Here is a 19,510-nt window from a genome sequence, read left to right as displayed (position 1 = left end):
TGGTGTCGCTGGATGCCTCCTGATCGAGGCATTCCAGCGACACCATTTAAGTTTAGGAGGCGATCGTTGATCGCCTCCTAAACGCTTTTAAAACGGGCGTCCGCCGCCATACAATGTATGGCGGCTGTTGACGCCCCGGGGAGGGGCCAGACATGGCCCCCGATGCCGATCTCGGCGTTACTGAATGCCTCGACATCGAGGCATTACAGTAACGCCGTTTAAGCGAAGAAAGTGATCGTTGAACACTTTCTAAGCTTATTTAATTTTTTGACGGTTCAGGACCGTCAAAGGTCATTTAGTGACCTTCTTGTCATGACGGTCCTGAACCGGCAAAGGTCGCGAAGGGGTTAATGTTCTGCTTTGGATAATTGTTTTTACATTCTAGACATTATACAAAACAACGTATCAACAATGATTCTGTTGAAAATAGTGGCCTCATTACCTTAGGGAACTAATGCCCTCTTAATGAAAAGGTATTTCTGTTAAAAAATTGTTTTTTTTCTTCCCTATTTTAAACATGGTTGTGTGTTTCTCAAAGTGCAGGGATGTAAATGGAGGGTGAAAAGGGGATTTCACTTACTTGTAACTCATTTACTCAAGGGTCACAATTAGTGACAGGTCTAGTGGCAAAAATGTCCATCTCCAAAATAAGCAAAAAGTAGAATTTACACTAAAGGGAAACCCAGACGTAACAAAATGTAGTTAACTCAGCTGAGTTTCTGATCGTAAAATGACCAGAAATATTGTAGGCACTGTGATAAAAGTGCATAAAAATAGAAAAACCAGGCTGGTCCAGGGAAACGGGTAGCAGCTGCATTGATCCCTCTAACAATTCATTTAGAAACATCTTTGACAATAAAAGGGGGCTACAACCCCAGAAACCATACATTATGATTGCAGAGATGATCAAGTTGGCAATTGTTCTACTTGAGACTACTGTGGATGACCATACAAATAATTTGTGTGGGCAGAACTATCCACATACAATGTGAGAGGACTAGCCATGTCCAATAGTGCTTCTTGTCAGTCGGGGGAGTTGGAAAAGGAAGGATGAACACCACGTAAAGATGATTGAAAAAAAGGTTCTCAAAGGGTTGTCTTCAGTAGACTTATGGCTTATTACACCATGGAAGGTAGTTCCCTCACAACCTGTAGTAGGGTCTGATGGACACCGACTTCCAAGCTCTAAGAAATGGTAGAAATAAGGGAATCCTGAAAACCAGTGATCTCTTGACAGCAGGGCCTCAAAAGTTCAGACATCAAAGCAAGAGTCTAGAGCAGGGGCGTCCAACATGCAGCCAGGGCAACCGATCTTACGCGGGCTGCACCTCGAGCCCTGCTACAACAAGACCCCTGCTACTTACCTGTGGGAGGGTCTTCTGTACTGCATAGAGGAAGCGGAACCCAGCAGAGTTCACGTGACATCACATGATTCTGCTCCAGTCCTGCTTCCTCTGTACAGTACCAGAGAACGCAGAGGTAGGCCGCGCCCCCTGCTGAAGTCAGTGAGCGGCATCGAGGGAGCTGCAGTGCGGCTGGAGAGGGTGTTTGAATGAGTATGTGTGATTGAGGGAATGAATCTGTGAATGAATGAGTATATGAATGAATGAGTGTGTGATAGCATGGATGTGTAAGTGCTGGAACCTAGGCATGATGGGACTGTGATTGCTGTTAGCAATCACACTCCTATCATGCCAAGTCAGCCAGTACATGCTGAAACCAAGCTAGCTGCCCCCCTTGTGTATTGATGCTGCCAGCAGTATGGGGTCTGCACATCACTTACAGCCACCCTGTACCAGCATGTACTGGCTGACTTGGCATGATAGGAGTGTGATTGCTAACAGCAATCACAGTCCCATCATGCCTAGGTTCCAGCATTTACTGGTTGGCTGTTAGCAATCACACTCCTATCATGCCAAGTCAGCCAGTACATGCTGAAACCTAGCTAGCTGCCCCCCTTGTGTATTGATGCTGCCAGCAGTATAGGGTCTGCACATCACTTACAGCCACCCTGTACCAGCATGTACTGGCTGACTTGGCATGATAGGAGTGTGACTGCTAACAGCAAGCACAGTCCTATCATGCCAAGTCATATTGCTAATTTTTTTTGTCCAATTATGGTATGTTACCTACTTTTATTAAAAATGTGAGTTTTTATTATTATTTTTAAAGCTGGGGGGTCATTTTCAGTTTTGGCTAAGTGAACCGTGAATGTTTTGGTCCAGAATTTTCATTTTGGTGCATCCCTAGAATAAATAGAACTATTTCATTTTTAATTATCCTGAATTATCCTGAATCCTGAAATCAGTGAGAGGAAAAGTAAAGGTTTTGTGTTATTTACTTTATTTTAATCTGCATATTTTATTAAAGGCCATATTTTCTCACAGTGAAAAATGAGTGCGGCCCGCGCACGTATACAATTCTGATGAAGTGGCCCACTGCAGAAAAAACTTGGACGCCCCTGGTCTAGAGGCTTAAACTGAAGAGGCCCATCTGGAGCATGGCTCTCAAGGAATAGCTGCGAGGCCAATGTGCAGCAATGACCATGAACTGAACCACTTCAGGGAGAGCTTTCTGGAGAATCATAGGAGTCACGAAAACACATAGACCAGGAAATGTTTCAAAAATGTTATTGGTGCAGCTCTTTGGTAGGAGAGTGTGTCCAATGTTCCCAAGTTCCCTATACTACTTAAATAAAAGTTTCAATAAGGAAATAAATCTGCAGACAGCGCCAAAGTCTCAATGCAAAATTAAACTGAGGAGAATACAGTAGATTGAAGGAAAAATGCATAATTGAAAGCAAAATAAAAATGAAAAAAGGGAATAGGTAAAATGCCAACCCTTTAGCTGGCCAAAATGGGGTGCTAGGTGATGTTACCTTCCTATGTAACAGGATGAAACTGACATGGGAAGAGAATGGGTCCCTGACAGCTTACCGGTGATGGTGCAAAGATCAGCCATTTCTTAACAGTAAAAACGTGACACTAAACACTCTAAAGGTGATATAGGTGATAACATGCTATTCCTTCACAGCAAAAGGGTGGCAAGACAAAAAATTGTGCCTTTTAATTCATGAATATTTTATATAAATGTTCCTACAACCATTTCATAACATACCTATTAGTTTTCCAGATGTGCAATACTTCTGGGTCTGTAATTTTTTCATTTTCAGCCTGAGAATCCAAGAAATCAAAAAAGTATTTTATGGGTATAGGGGGTTTGTTGTGTGGAATTGTCCACATGCTTCTAAACAGTTTTTCTACAGCAGTGTGTATTGCGACCTGGAAGAAACAGATTATTCTGTTATTTTAAACTGTAATACAGATGATTCATCAAGTCCACATTTAATTAAAACAAATATATTGTCTCTCTCACTGCTAGATGCATGAGCACAGAATAGCTTTTGTTATTGGTATGTTGTTTTAAATTAACAGGAACATTGTCAAACACATCTCAGTAAAAATATATAATATTATCAGTGTTTCTACATTATTAGGACATTTTGTGCTGCTGTTCTGTGTAATCATATCAATACATTTTAGTCTAGGTTTTAAAATGTGTTGATTTGTTTGTTAATCATATAACTGCATATATTTACTACAGTGATTGTCTGCATTCATGGGAATGCATTTGCTCTTGGCAATGCCATTTTACAGTTGAATGCTGTTTGCCATATAAACCTGCTAAAAGTTTTAGAATATTCTGTTCGAAGCATCCTGATGTCACCAAAGCACATTTAGATTTAGCTGTTAAACTAAATGCCCATTGCTTCTCAAGTGCCAGGTGGGTATATGTGCAACCCTTTCAGTGACAGCGAAGGGATTTAAATATACATTATGTGTATATGTACAAAATAGTAATGACAAATCCTGCCGGATTGTAAATAGAGTAATCCCGGTGAATACTCAAATATTCAGGGTGCATTTGTTCTCATTGTGGCTAAATTGAAACATACTGTATGTTTCAGAGAACAGGTATTCTAGTAATGACTAAACATTGAGCATGCTTATTACATTACAATCACAGTACATATATGTAAACACAAAGTTTTTTTTAAAGCAATGCATCTAGTCTGCCAATTTGTATCCTGTTGAAAAGATTAATCAGTCCCCGCATACAATCTCATGTATATATATTTAAATTCCCTTACCATGTTAGCCATTATCACTTCTGCTGGGAGGCTGTTAAACTTATCTACTTATTTCCGAGCTATACATATCGAATATAAATCACATATATATTTATACCTTGGTGGAAAGCAGCTTTGTCAGGTACAGCTCTTTCACTTTAAGGTGCTGTTTGCCTTTAGTTTCTATATTTTGGGAATCGTTACATTGTTCATCTTCTGGCAAAACCTGAAAGAAAGCATGACCAATTAACCCAAGTATGAATTCGGCAGCATAACAGCTCTGATTTATAATTCTCAAGAGGCATAGATTATATAATTCAGGATCGTGATCAGCAATACACAATGCCACACATGCTCTAGAACAGACCTGGGCAAAGCACGGCCCGCGGGCCACATCCGGCCCGCTGAATAGCTCGGACCGGCCCGCAAAGAGTGTCCTGGTGACTCACCAATGAGTCCGGTGTCAGCAACGGGAAGCAGCGAAACTATGCACTCCGAAGCCTTGTTCATTTTGTTCACTTCTGTGCTGTGCTAATAGTTATTCAGGCCTTACTTATTCAAGCACCTCTACCAATGACGTAGGCTTGAATAACTTTATTAAACAGCACATAAGTTAACAAAATGGACAAGGCTTCGGAGTTTGTAGTTTCACTGCTTCCCGATGCTGAGTAAGTGATGCCACTGTAACTTCTGAGTGCCAGGATGCTCGTTGCGGACCTTGGGGAGTGCCAGGACAATCGTTCCACGCTCGTCATTTACCATTTTTTTAAGAAGGGATAGTATATGTATGCAGTATACAGGTATTGGTAGAATGAAGTTAAGGGCTCATGCACACTGCTGTAGTTTCGCCCGGGCCGTAACCCAGGCGAAACTACGGCGTGCTGCTGCGGAGAGGAGATGGGAGTGCTCCTTACCGCTCCCCTCTCCATTGGCAGACACGGGGGCCGCGCCGTAAAACAGGGTGAAACACCGGTTGCTCACCGCGCCGTATTACAGCGCCATTCATTTTCAATGGCGGCCGTATTCTGGCCGCGAATCGGGCGGCTGGAATACGGCCCCATTACGGCAATGTGCATGGAGCCTTCGTATGTTGGTCTGGCCCTCTAAAACCATTCCAATTTCTCATGTGGCCCCATGGGAAAATTAATTGCCCACCCCTGCTCTAGAAGAATATTGTATTTGATATTTGATATGACATTTGCTATAAAACATGGGTTATCCAAAGTAGCATTAGGAATGATATACATTATGAATGTAATTTTAGTCCAACATAAGTAGTTTTGTGAAGATATTGCTCAAAGTCCTCGGGTTGGACTGAAATATTTATTTATATCATTAACCTTTTTGGGGGATTTGGGACCTGTGCAAGCTTCTTTTCCTATGTTTAAGTATAGCTGAACGAACCTGGGCAATATTTCTTTACCTTCGGTGTTACCGTATTGGCTCGGATATAGGCCGCCCCCGTATATAGGCCGCACCCTAAAAGTTTGGTGCTTTTTTAAAGAAAAAAAGTTTTTTTCTTTAAAAAAGCACCAAAAAAACATGCTGCCACTCTGTCTCCCCCCCCCCGAGATATGCTGCCACTGTCCTCCCTCCCCGAGATATGCTACCACTGTCCTCCCCCCGAGATATGCTGCCACTGTCCTCCCTCCCCGAGATATGCTGCCACTGTCCTCCCACCCCCCCCCGGAATATGCTGCCACTGTCCTCCTCTGCCCCCCCCCCCGACTTACCGGAGCAGGCTCCCGGGTGTCTTGCGGGGCCGGCGGGGGACATCTACGCAATACGCGTATACAACTTCCGGTGCCGGCGGGGGGCAGAGGTAAAACGCATCGTGCGGACGGTCCGCACGATGCGCTCAGACAACCTCCCGTGCCGGCACCCCCCCCGTGGGAAGTGCTGGCAGGGGAGGCTGTCTGAGCGTATCGGGGAGTAGGATGCAGGTCCCCTGCACCGCTGCGGGGGATCTGTATCCTAACCCCGCTGCCTGCCCGTCGGGCGCTAGACCCCGAATATAGGCCGCACCCCCACTTTAAAGACTTAAAGTGGGGGGAAAAAGTGCGGCCTATATTCGAGGCAAAACTCATGTGACATTACTATTATGAGACACATCATTAAAAACAAATACCGTATTGGCTCGAATATAGGCCGCACTTTTTTCCCCCACTTTAAGTCTTTAAAGTGGGGGTGCGGCCTATATTCGAGCCAATACGGTATTTGTTTTTAATGATGTGTCTCATAATAGTAATGTCACATGAGTTTTGCCTCTTGTCTCTCTACGTCCACATTTGTAATTAATAGAAACACATAGCATTTTACAAAAGCCTTTATCTGCTTCCTGCAGTAATCTAGCGCCACAACCTGTTGGAAAAGCAGCAGCTTCTAGCAGACAATGGCTCGCCTCAGCTATCTTGTGTATTATTACACAATTTTGATATATTAATTACATCTTTATTTGTATGTGAAAAAATCTGCATTTGTTTGCCAGTAAGAATATAAGAGTTGTAGATTAAAATTAAAATCTTGAAATTTCACATTTACTTACCAGATGGCAGTACAGGTCCGGATTCTCAATATCTGGAAAGAAAGCAGATGCTATGAAGACTTTATGTTACTTTTATTATACCACTAGAGGCGTAGGAACTCAAATGATGGCAGAGAGGAGACAGTAAGGTAACATGATATGCTAGGACCCCTGCGTGATGTGTTGAGGGCAGTTGTATTAAGGCATAATAAAGGCATGGCTGTAAAACCAAAGCAAACACAAGGAATACTCTGTACATGTATGTATATGAATAATTACTGAAACCAATAGCAGTAGATCCCATTAGCTTTAAAATGTTTCAATTATGTGCCAAAAAGTCTTGCAGTAGACCAAAAACTTAAAGCCCCTCTTACCTGGTATATCACAATTTTTCTTTTGAATTACATTGATAGTTGATCCATTCTCAATCTTAGAATAAAATGTTTTAGTTAACAGTTGAATAACAATAATGTAACATTCTTCCAGTTCAACAGAATAAATGAAATCAGTGAAAGAAAGTAAGCGATAAAACTAGAGTGTGCTGGCTACGAGTACTTGAAGTTCCAGTAATCTGTATGGAATTTGAGGATTTGATACAGACACAGATGCAAGAACTCCTGCTTCTACTGGATAAATACATTGACAATACCAGAGTCTATCACGTTTCCTTGGACAATTAATCACTTATCGTCTGGTTCTTCAAGAATGCCTAAGACTAGTGTTGTCTTTGAGGTGTGCTGCACATGCAGTACAGGGCTAACTGGGAAAATCTTTATGGATTATGTATAAAAATTGACTTTTGTTCACCTTTTTAAATGGCCATATCACACCTCATGCATAGCAGTTTGTAGTAAACAGCACTTGATATCCAGTCTCAAAAAAATACATTTTATTAATCCATGGATTAGGAAAAAAATTAGGGCTGCAACTAACGATTATTTTAATAATCGATTAGTTGGCCAATTATTTTTTCGATTAATCGATTAATCGGATAAAAAAAAACAATATGCAAATTTTTTGTTTATTTAAAATAATTTAATGAACTGGATGTTAAAAAACAACTTAAAATTTACATTAACATTCTTATTTTGTTATGATGTAATAAAAAACAATATTTTCAAAGTACAAAAACCCAAACACAATATTTATGAAACAAAATAACCCCAAACATTCTGAAAAGAGGTGGACTATTACTGTTCAAGAAACTTTGCACCCAGCACTTTGCACCCGGCACTTTGCACCCAGCCCTGGCACTTTGCACCCAGCACTTTGCCCCACCCCTGGCACTTTGCACCCGGCACTTTGCCCCAGCCCTGGCACTTTGCACCCAGAACTTTGCACCCAGCACCCAGCCCTGGCACTTTGCACCCAGAACTTTGCACCCAGCCCTGGCACTTTGCACCTAGCCCTGGCACTTTGCACCCAGCCCTGGCACTTTGCACCCAGCCCTGGCACTTTGCACCCAGCACTTTGCACCCAGCCCTGGCACTTTGCACGCAGCACTTTGCACCCAGCCCTGGCACTTTGCACCCAGAACTTTGCACCCAGCCCTGGCACTTTGCACCCAGCCCTGGCACTTTGCACCCAGCACTTTGCACCCGGCACTTTGCACCCAGCCCTGGCACTTTGCACCCAGCACTTTGCACCCAGCCCTGGCACTTTGCACCCAGAACTTTGCACCCAGCCCTGGCACTTTGCACCCAGCCCTGGCACTTTGCACCCAGCCCTGGCACTTTGCACCCAGCCCTGGCACTTTGCACTGTGCCCCTGCACCCAGTCTCCAACTCTGCCCTGCACCCAGCCCTGCCCCCACATTCTGCCCTGCCCCCACACTCACACCCTGCACCCACTCTGCTCTGCACCCACACTCACACTGTGCCCTGCACCCAGTCTCCAACTCTGCCCTGCACCCCCACCCCCACTCTGCCCTGCACCCAGTCTCCTGCCCTGCCCCCACACTCACACCCTGCCCTGCATCCCCACCCCCACCCTGCCCTGCACTCAGTCTCCTACCCTGGCCTGCCCCCCCCACCCCCACTCTGCCCTGCATCCCCTGAAACCCCACCCCCACCCCTGCGAATCGCTCTGTGCGAATGGAGCCACTCGCACAGAGCGAACCGCAACTAAAAGAAGGCGCGTGTAGCGGAAGCGGGGAACGCTCGCGGAGGTAAGTAAAAGGAGCCGAGTGCTCCAACAACGAATCGATCACTCGATTAATCGATAACGGAAATCATCGACAACGATTTCCGTTATCGATTATTATCGATTTTATCGATTCGTTGTTTCAGCCCTAAAAAAAATATCTTACTCTCCTCTGCTAGGCATAAACCAAGAAAAAATATTCCTTCACCTGTAGCAGCTTATGAATTAAATTTATATACTGTGGTGCTTATTTCATAGCTGCTTAATTTATTTTTTCTGACATACAGTAAACTCAATGGCTGAGAGATGTATCAATACGTTCAGCTTAAAAAAATACATGCTTGTGTAACGCTAGCAATAGACGGCTATTTTATCAAACTAGGAAAAAAGGAAGTTTGAGGCTTTCTCCTACTCATAACGAAATCAGACATTTCTGCAAATGCATCTGCCAAATAATGTCAGCTACTTTCCCTAAAGTGAATGCAGTATTAGGACAAAAAAATCAATCTTAGCATTTCTACTTTTGCTCTTGTACTGTTAGTTCTCCATATTTACAGCACAGTTCTCTAGAAAAAGCAGGGCTTCTCTCCCCAGTGGTACTAAAAAGAGCCCCAATGTCTGCATTATAAACAGTGAGTTAAGAATATCAAGAAGCTATTGAATTTGATTAGTATTTACATAAGGACACCATCCATTTTTTCTTTCCTCTTTTGTTGGCTGTATTACTTGGATACAGACGTCTGGTATCATTCATCTACATTTTAACCTAAGACTTTTGAAACTTACTACAAACTAAAATATTCTAAATTGCTCACCTTGTAGTGTTTTATTGTGTTTAGCATTTTTATTCCATTTTCCAGAACAACTGTAGAAGAATCAATGTCTGATAGCTCCTGATATACCTGACCATGATGCAGTTCTGTTAATAAAACACACAATCATGAAAATCAATCAATTACCACATTGTAATGGGAATCACAACTTCTAATGGAAACTGTAGTATTCATTCCACCACGCATGTTAAAAAAAGTCTGTTTTGTAATCATCTGCATTTCTCAGCTAATTTGGTACATGATTAAAAAAAATCAGAATGTAAAAGTCATCAGCATGCTAGGATACAGAGGACCCACATGTTTTATTATAACTACATATTCCAACTGGGAATTTTACAGAAAAGGTATGTTGAACGACTGAATTAAAACCATTGGTACTATTTATGGTAGATTTTTATATGTGTGCCTGGATAAAAAAGCCATCCAATAATCGTAATGGTGGAATACGTTTCTACCAACTGTGCATATCAGGAGTTGACAATATTCCACCATTCTTTACAGAACTGGTAGAGCTTAATTAGTTCCCTTGAGGAACATCCAAGAACCTGGAATCATACCACAAATGTTAGATTACATTTACTCTCTGGTTCATTTGATACTCTAGTGTGGCTATGTAGCTCCCAGTAACGATAACAGGTATATGTACATTAACATGCCATCCTTTATGGAGAGTACAACAATTTCTTCAACAATGCTTTTCAGGTAGTTACTGAGACTGCCTTTTTATTGATCTTCTGTGTGTCTGAAAACAGCCTGTAGACTCAGTTGAGATAGAAATAGTAAGGATTACAGAATTCAAAGATACCCAATTTAAAACACAAACAAATCCGATTGTTCTACATAAACAAGCAAGTAATTTGATAAGCTACACTTTACACTTGTCTGGTAATACATAATTACAAAATTAAACAGAAGCAGATTAGTGACAGTATGCTTGAGTACTCTTCTGTATGCTCTTGAGTTAATGCTATCTTACCTAAACCAATATCAGAAAGTGAAAGTCCGAAAACATATCCCTTTATGTTGAAAAACGTTTGAAGAATTTTCTCTTTGGCTTGTCCAATTGTATCACAATCCAAAACAGTTACTTTAATAATTTTGCTGGCATCTTCTTCGTCTTCATTTCCCAAGACCATTTTGAAACACACATTGAGTTCCTAAAATCAGAACAAGTGGAGTGAAAATGCATAACACCGTAGAACTAACTGCAAATACTAACTGTAGATATCTTTAATTGAGAAAAAATATATTCACTACAGAAAGCAACTAAGCAAGCTAACAGTTATAGTTAACATTACTGTAAAAGAATATGTAAGCTTGTTAAAGATTTTTTTAAACATGCAATTAGGGCTTCTTAGCGTAATATTTTTTTCTTTACTTTCTTAATCTCAATTTGACATATACATTGCACTATCCAGAGATTAATGGGCTTTATGTATCATCTCAAAAGTATAGCAACTAATAAAAATAGTCCACCAAGAAAAAAAATGTTTATTTCAGGCTTGTGCTGGCCATCTGGCACACCAGGCAGATGATCTGCAGATGACCAGCATGCCAATGGCTAGTAGGGCCACACATACTTATACTGCCAATCTAGCAGAAGATGTAGTGATTGGCCACACTTGAGTATACAAAAATGAATGGCTGTGCGTATATAGGTGTTGGTTGCACATCTGTCAACCTCAATCTGTCCCTGATTTCATCAACCGACCGTGTATTTTATACTAAAAATTAGGGGTACAAAAAAAAAATACCCACTAAACTTTTGAATTCCGTCATTTGCCAAAGTAGCCAGTCTTCATTCAGAGTATAGAGTGCTTTGCAGGTTACAGCATCTATTGGGCCTTTGTGTATCCTCTGGTTTATTGTGTTCACAAGCTGGAACAAGTGTTCACCAACAGATTCCTAGACATTAACAAAATAACGATACAAGTAAATGTATTAACTTACATACATCTATAACATATATGTCTAAAGAACCAATATTTTAATGTGTCAGATCTATTCCTGACTTTGTGCAAAACAGAAACTTTGCACTGTAAAGGACATGTGAGGACAAAAAGACTAGGTACATTTTTAAAGAATAAAATAATGTAGATTATAACTTAAGGCAAAGGCATGAGCTCCCAAACAATATGATGCTTTTTACCCTTAGGTACCCATACAGGCACGTTGACATCCAGTTTGTCAGCAGTTTTTCAACAACAGACTCTGTCCTTCTGAGCATGAGTTTTGGGTGTTTGTTGCTTGATTGATCCATAAGGTCACTGATTAGATCCTCCATCAACTCAGTGAGATAGACCAGATTTTTCTGAAAGCTAATAGCCAGGAAGGATGCAAACATACACCTAGGACAATAGGACAAAAAGATCCATGTATTATGAAATATGAAATAATAATACTCTAATTAACTGCCTGTCTATCTACCAGTAGTTACTAAAATGGTTACAAGTTCGATTCTTTTATACCTTTTATGATACCTTTCTTTTTTAACTGTAGAAACCATTTCCTTGGTAGAACAGAAGACATCCATGTGTTGGGACATACACTCCACTCAGCTTTTCCTTCTGTAAGGAAGCAAGCGCTCTCATCTGCTCCCCAATGCTTAGTTTTTGCAGGGTGCCATGCTATGTTTTCGCTCTCTTTGCTATTCTCATTTTGTCATGTTATAAAATATATATAGAGGCATGTATCTGGATAAATTGCAATGCTATTAGAATCATGGTAATTACCAGCAACATATATCCTATTTGTTGATAAATAGATTTTCAGTTAGGCATATGATACTAGAAAAAGTTATAATTTTAAAAACATTGCTTTTTACTTTTGTTTCGTCAAATTGGCAAATTGAACAGCCAAAGTTCACTACGCACAATGCCAAGTATAAGCTGGAGTGGTGTAAATGGTTCTTAAAATCTAGACATGACTTTAGATTTGTCAATTTCATCTAAGAAATTAATTAACTTCCCATACTACTGATGCTTTAATCAGCTTATTAGTAAATATTTGATCACCTGTCTTTGACTGAAAAATTACTTTGGTTTTCAAGAGTGTGAATCAGATGGACCAAAAATCTTTTGTTCTCAAATATTGTTTTCAAAATGGATAAAATTTTTTCATCTTTACTGGATCTTCTAGTCTGGAAAGGCTACAAAAAAAGACAAGAAACAGCAGCAGATAACAGAGGATCCCAAAACAATGCATTTTAGGTAAGCACACACATTCTAATGTGCTCATTTACTTCTGTGCCATATCACATGGAAGTAAAAAGTTACATTTTCACATTTCATACATACACTTGAAAAACAATGTTTCCTAATATATATATATATATATTCTGAAACAAAAACGAATTGTGTCCATTAAAATAACATGAAATGGAACAAAAATAGAATGTATTGAAAGAATTGTTAATTCTGTAAATATCTAATGTAGCTGGAAAGGCTGATTTTTAATGGAATATCTTCATGGGTGTACAGAGGCCCTTCATCATCAACCATCACTCCTGTGTTCCAATGGCCAAGTTTAAAAAGCTAATTGATGATTAGAAAACCCTTTTGCAATTATGTTTCCTCATATTTTTTCCATGAAATATGGTGATTTAATGTTGTTTATTTACTTTATGACAAATACATGTTTTATTAACAAATTATTTGTAGCTTCAGCAAATTTCATATCTATAGCATCTTTTTTATTTTTGCCTGTTGTGACAGAGGCATGCCACATAAACCATTAACACTACTTAGAATATTCATTGCAAGAACACGGCAAGGCCTTCTGGTTAATGGAATGCCATCAGTTCTGCAATGCCCAGTAAAAAGGATTGTGCGCATAAACAATCCATACATATACTTACAGATGGGATAGTTTCGCACAGGTCCACTTCTCCTTGTTGTGACTAGAAGATAGCAAAATGATTAATGAAAATAATAAAATGACACAGAAATGTACATGGTACTGTTCTAGACACCATTAATTCTGCTGAAACATTTAGCTTAATGAAGAACTCTAAAATAATTTGATCCAAAGTGAAACTAAAACATATTTCCAGCGACGTTTGCCCTAAAGTAAGCTAAAGTCCATGGTAAATTGTCCAATAAATAATTTTACAGTAACAATTGGCAAATTGATTTGTTGTGGCATTATGTTCTACCCTACAATAGTTTTTATTTTTCTAATTTTATTAATGTTAATAATTATGGCACAGAGTGGCTGGTGCTGTTTTGTGCTTGTTATACCTTTACTTATTAATTTGATGCACAGCAATTAAAGGGACAGTCCAGCCATCATATGCGCTTTAATGTGTATGAGGGGTCCCTTTAAATTTCCATTTTGTCCTGCTTGCAAATGCCTGGGGGGGATTATGCCTTCCAGCTATTTTCTGTGCAGGAGATGTGTATGGCCGATATGATATATGTGATATACTTAGTTATCACCAGGCAGGTCATGTGGGGGACGGCTAATATGACCCCCTGTATACATGAATAGAAAGTATAATATAGTAGAACGCATATTTACTATAATATGCATTCTTCTTAGAGGGACTGTCAGGGAGAGTAAACAGTGATTTTAAATTATTACTTCAAGTAACACGTTACGGCCAATTATTTTTGCTTCCTTCCACCATTGCTTTGATGAGCTGAAAACCCTGTCTAATAAATTGCAAAGCATGCACTTCGGACACTCAGGTTTTAAGTCCACATGATAGGATTCGCATTTAATAAAGATTAGCTTGGAAGTTTTACCTCTGGAAATAGGGTTTTTAATGCAAAATGCTTGTAGTCAAAGAAAAAGATGATTGCTGGTGTTTGTACGGCCACATCCATTTCGTCCATCTGTAATTCAGCAAAGCCTGTACAGAAACCAGACATAAACGCAACCAGTTATCAGATATTATACGTTATCAAGAGAAAGTTTAAGACTCTCACAGTATTAAGAATGACTCCTTTTTGTAATAGATTTAAGCTAAAATTAAATTAAATTAATGCATTTAAGTCACATTTTAATTTTATTACAATTAATGGTGATGTTCAGGTATTGTAGGTATAGTATGTTTATTTTTTTCTCATGTTTGTGGTTTCATTAATCTGGGGGTAACAGAGAGAAAGAACATGGACTGCTAATACGACACTTTAAATTGATACATTTCAATTGAAACTCTTTGATGTAGTTTCAGATGTGATGTTCCTGTTTGGTGATTTCAAATGATGTGTCTAGTTATTTAATTCATTGTGTAATTCATTGTGTGAGATCTTTTACAACTGACTGGACAAAACATACAAGATACTCTAGCTGAGGAAAGTACATTAAATTCCCAGAATAGCTTTATTTGCGATAAAAGAACTGAGAACTGTTTTTTTTTAAAATTCAACCATCAAGCTAATTTTAACACATGCTGACAATATAGTATAATTTAAAAGAAATGACTACAACAAAAAAGTTGAAATAAAATAAAATACTGAAGCAATAGCAGAAGTACAGTAGAAAAAAACTGGGTGAGCTATTCATTACACAACAGTAAAGCTGCAATCCCTCTGCAATTGAACGCCTAACGATTTTGTAAGTCAGACGCCTATATTTATATTCAGGAACCAGCATATTTGTTTCTCTTTCTTGCAGTAGGTGGGAACCAGTATACCATATACCATTATATTATTATATAACGTTCCCAATGATTGCTACTCATCGCTACAATATAGCACCAGTGTCACATGAACCAGCTGTATGGTACGTGGCTATTATAAGGATGACTTAGCTCAGTGTTTCTTAATCTTTTTGATGTCACACCAACCTTGTGAAAAACCTTATGATCCATACCTCCCACGTTTTAACGGCCCAAAATTTAGGCTTAGGCAGGATGAGTTTGCATAAAACAATTTATAGCTGAGAGGCTACTCTCACTTACCCTGGAGTCAGTCCTCCCCCCGCGGGAGGCATACTCCACAGGTTAAGAAACCCAGACTTAACTGCTCCCTTGTTAGCTGGTCGATTACTGATGGAGTACTTAATTGTCCTCAAATATGAGGTGGGTCATATGCAAACGTATATTCAGAATCATCTCATTCCTATCAACTATAAAACACACAAGACAAAATTAGCCAGGATGGACATAAAATTGGGCGACCTAAATTTGCCCAACGCGGTGATATATAGCTGGTCCAGCACTGGATTGCTCACCTAATGTATTAGGGGTACCAGGCACCTTTCAAGTTATAATAGATGGATATAACACAGGCCCTGGTCAAGAAAGTGGTTTAAATCAAAGTCTCTCAATAACTATGGCATAGTAGACATCCCAAAATGGAATGACTTCAGTTAAAAGAATAGTGAAATAACATTTATATGCCTCATTTGTGAAATCATTTAATCTTTAGAATAAAAGTTGTTACTTTAAAAGTCAAAATTACCATCACGAATTTCTTGTCTTATTTGGCATTCCAGCATTTCAACTTGTTGACTCAGTCTGTTGCTCAGCTGTTTGGCTTTATATCTCGTAACAAAATAGGCAGCTAAATTTAAAAGAAAAAAGGTTAAAATGAATCAAAGGCCAGGATGCGTGATCTATCTGCTGTCAAATTGGCAGCAGTTGTGAAGTCTACATAGTGATGTATTTATGAAAGTTGCTACCTCTGGCCTGGCCTACAGCATTTTCCCAGGAACCCTCTAGGAAAGGCTTAAGGAATGATGAATGAGGTATTGTATTGGTATTGTCAGCTGCTAGTATTTGTTCTTACGTTATCTACACCCAATTAGGTTCTGTTTTAGAATTGATTATTCTGATTCTTCCCATTCAAACTACAACACAGATGCTTACTGATGATACAGTACATGCAAGTCATGTTTTTTAACATCTTCATCTGGATATTTCGAACTGTTCCCAAATGTAAGCATCAATGAAATGCAGTTTCTATCTGATGCAACTAAGAAAACTAAGAAAACATTTAAAAAATCTGCTGATGACCTAATGCCACATCAGATGCATCTGCTTATTAATTCAGTAATGAAAAGTAGGTGCTGACATAATATATGCTGATCAGATTCATACAATGAAAATAAGAGGCATACAATCATGTATCGATTGCATTAAAACAACCTACATCAGGACATACATAGAAACAGGATGTATATTTTGTGTATTGCACAACAATTTTTTTGTGTTGTATTGGGAATTGTTGTGAGATACATCACAGAGATTAGCAGAAGAGGACAGAGAAAGAAAAAAAGCTACAAAATCTGCATCGGATTATTCTAGAAAAAATTGAATCTTGGAGGGGATATGATATTATTATGCAACTTCATACATGGTCGATGCAATCCTATCTCTGATGACTACTATATAAAACAATAAATAATAATATCCTAAATTAATCCACCTGTTGAAACAGAGGGTTTCTTTCAGGATTGGCCCATTCACTCTGAAACCTTATATTGCAGTAAAAATGATTAAAGGGAAGACTCTTCTTATGTTTCCAACAGCAACAATAAACATATGATATTTTACTTAATTAATAAAATCTGATATACATAAGGCATTAAAATATGCACAGAAGAAGATTATCATGTCTCTCTGTGCTTCTTTATCAGGGGAAACAGGAAAGCAAAATGAGGAACGTGAAAAAGAGAGTTTTTAACAGCTATAACAGTAATGTAACCACAATAGTCAGTAAAAACAAATGAGTCATACAATTTTTGAATTCTTCATAAATTCATCAACAGTTTTATGTAGTAAAACATTTAAAGGATTAATGAATTCCCAATGTTTCCGGGAACACATTTGTACACCTTTAATCCCCGGCATCATACTTAACTAATGATAATACTCAGTTTATGTGGTCATATAGTAGGGTTCAGGAATAGTCTAATCTAAATGTAAGGCAACACCAATGACTATGGTTTGAGGTTTGAATAGCAGGAAATAATAGGTAGATATATACAGTTGTGTGAAAAATAAAGTACACTCTCTTTGAATTCTATGATTTTACATATATAATTATTATTATCTTTTATTTATATAGCGCCAACAATTTATGCAGCACTTAATAAAATACATATATACAAGGGGTATGACAAGACGAGAATTGACAGACTAAGACAAACCGATAAATTAGGTGGAGAGAGCCCTGCTCGCAAGCTTATAATCTTGAGGATAAGGACATAATAACAATCACCGGCTCCTTAGTAGGGCTAAAAATGAGGTAAATACAACCTTAGATGAACAACACATGATATATTGCACAGTGTCATGATTTATTCAACAAAAACAAAGCCAAAATGGAGAAGTCATGTGTGAAAAACACCCTTACTGCTTCAGTAGGAATTTAGATGATAAGAAGCAGACTTATCTAAGCAAATACCCTTGATTAATTGATCATCAGCAAATTTGACCACCTTTGTAAAGTTTTAGCAGTTTGCTGGTCTAGAGCATTCTGGTGTGTGTTAACACAATGCCAAGGAGGAAAGATATCAGAAATTATCTTAGTGGAAAAATTGTTGCTGCCCATCAATCTGGGAAGGTGTATGAGGTAATTTCCAAACATTTTAAAGCCCATCATTCTATAGTGAGGAAGATTATTCAAAAGTGGAAAACATTCAAGACAGCTGCCAATCTTGACAGAAGTGGACATCCCACCAAATTCACCCCAAGTTCAGACAGTCCTCAACGCAATGCCTAGAGAAAACACAAACTGAATTTGGAACAGCACAGCTATTTATAAACACTAACATAATTAGATCAAGAGTATAATCCCATCACTACCAGACAGCCCAGCACCTGCATACAGTTCTATGGCCAGCAATGCCCACTCGAAAAAGAGCCACTATTTTAGGGTGATCCAATTGGAGCGGCATCAATCCTGGGGTACCAATGGACAGCTCAGGATCCAAAGATATTATGTTCCAAAAAACACCTAATCCATCGTCGAGACCCTGAGCGACAGCATCAGGAACGCCCCCTGGATTAGTCCACACAGTAGCCATGCCAGACCCACGGCTGGGTAAACCCCGGTTTTAAGGATGGGTAATAAAACCAGGTTTCCCAAATGAGCTCCCTCTCTGTAACCACCTCTGATTGTGACCCACCACAAGCCCGGTATAACCCCAAATAAGAGCGACGTGGTAGGGCAACAGACGTCCATAGCAACTGAGTTTCAAATGTCGGCGGGCATTGCTGCATTTTCCGACTATTTAGAGACCCCATAGCCGGCTAGTCTATGGGAGTCTCGTTAGGGCAGACCAGGCGCGCTTTCACGGTCATTCCGTGCCCCCCAATGAGCACAGGGTGACTTAGACATAAGAGGCAACTAGGCAGGCAGCCAAAGAGTTTCCCCAGGAATCCATCAGTGCCCCCCTCCAAAACTCAAACCTACCCCCATGTGTCCTCAACCTCAGGGGGTTAACGTGACACCTTGCAGTCATTGAGTCGGCCATGAACCGCTCTGTATACCAAAGTATTCTAGAGTCAAAAATGAGGCCATATAAGCTTGGCCGAAATTGGGTCACACAACAGGATAATGATCCCAAGCACACCAGCAACTCTACAACAGAATGGCTGAAATAGAAAAGAATCAAGGTGTTGCAATGGACCAGTCAAAGTCGAAAGCTCAACCCGATTTAAATGCTGTTGCAGGGACTATGAAAGGTGTACTTTCTTTTTCACACAACTGTATATATATACATGTACAAACAGGCCAAAAACGATTCTGACAAATTTTTAGCCCATTAGTTTTTTTTGGGGGGGGGGATTTTTAATTCGGGAACGATATTCATTGCCCAATGCTCTCATTCACTATCTCTCACGCTCTATAAATGTTTCCCAACCTTTTCTGCAGATCACTTCCGCCGATCACTTCCTCTTCCGCATCTTGTTCTTCATCTTCTCTCTTC

General features: G+C 39.5%; 1 protein-coding gene across 1 annotated transcript in view; it reads right to left on the bottom strand.

Annotated features, from left to right (window-relative positions):
- The window catches only part of LOC149299809 (plexin-C1-like), a 48,044-nt gene that overhangs the window by 3,226 nt on the left and 25,308 nt on the right, over window positions 1-19,510 (bottom strand). The window contains exons 7-17 of the mRNA XM_089486109.1: window positions 16,036-16,137; window positions 14,374-14,480; window positions 12,643-12,776; window positions 11,778-11,976; window positions 11,387-11,533; window positions 10,605-10,785; window positions 9,611-9,714; window positions 7,040-7,082; window positions 6,675-6,724; window positions 4,248-4,355; window positions 3,118-3,281 (exon numbers count right to left, since the gene is read on the bottom strand). Of these exons, the coding sequence (XP_089342235.1) occupies window positions 3,118-3,281; window positions 4,248-4,355; window positions 6,675-6,724; window positions 7,040-7,082; window positions 9,611-9,714; window positions 10,605-10,785; window positions 11,387-11,533; window positions 11,778-11,976; window positions 12,643-12,776; window positions 14,374-14,480; window positions 16,036-16,137 (1,339 nt within the window). The remainder of the gene's footprint in view (window positions 1-3,117; window positions 3,282-4,247; window positions 4,356-6,674; window positions 6,725-7,039; window positions 7,083-9,610; window positions 9,715-10,604; window positions 10,786-11,386; window positions 11,534-11,777; window positions 11,977-12,642; window positions 12,777-14,373; window positions 14,481-16,035; window positions 16,138-19,510) is intronic.

The sequence above is a fragment of the Sceloporus occidentalis genome, unplaced genomic scaffold (assembly GCF_023333645.1).
Source record: "Sceloporus occidentalis isolate IW3139 unplaced genomic scaffold, rSceOcc1.0.p SCAF_28, whole genome shotgun sequence".
NCBI lineage: Eukaryota > Metazoa > Chordata > Lepidosauria > Squamata > Phrynosomatidae > Sceloporus > Sceloporus occidentalis.
The sequence above is the reverse complement of the archived record's forward strand: the minus strand, read 5'-3'. Positions and strand labels throughout refer to the sequence as shown.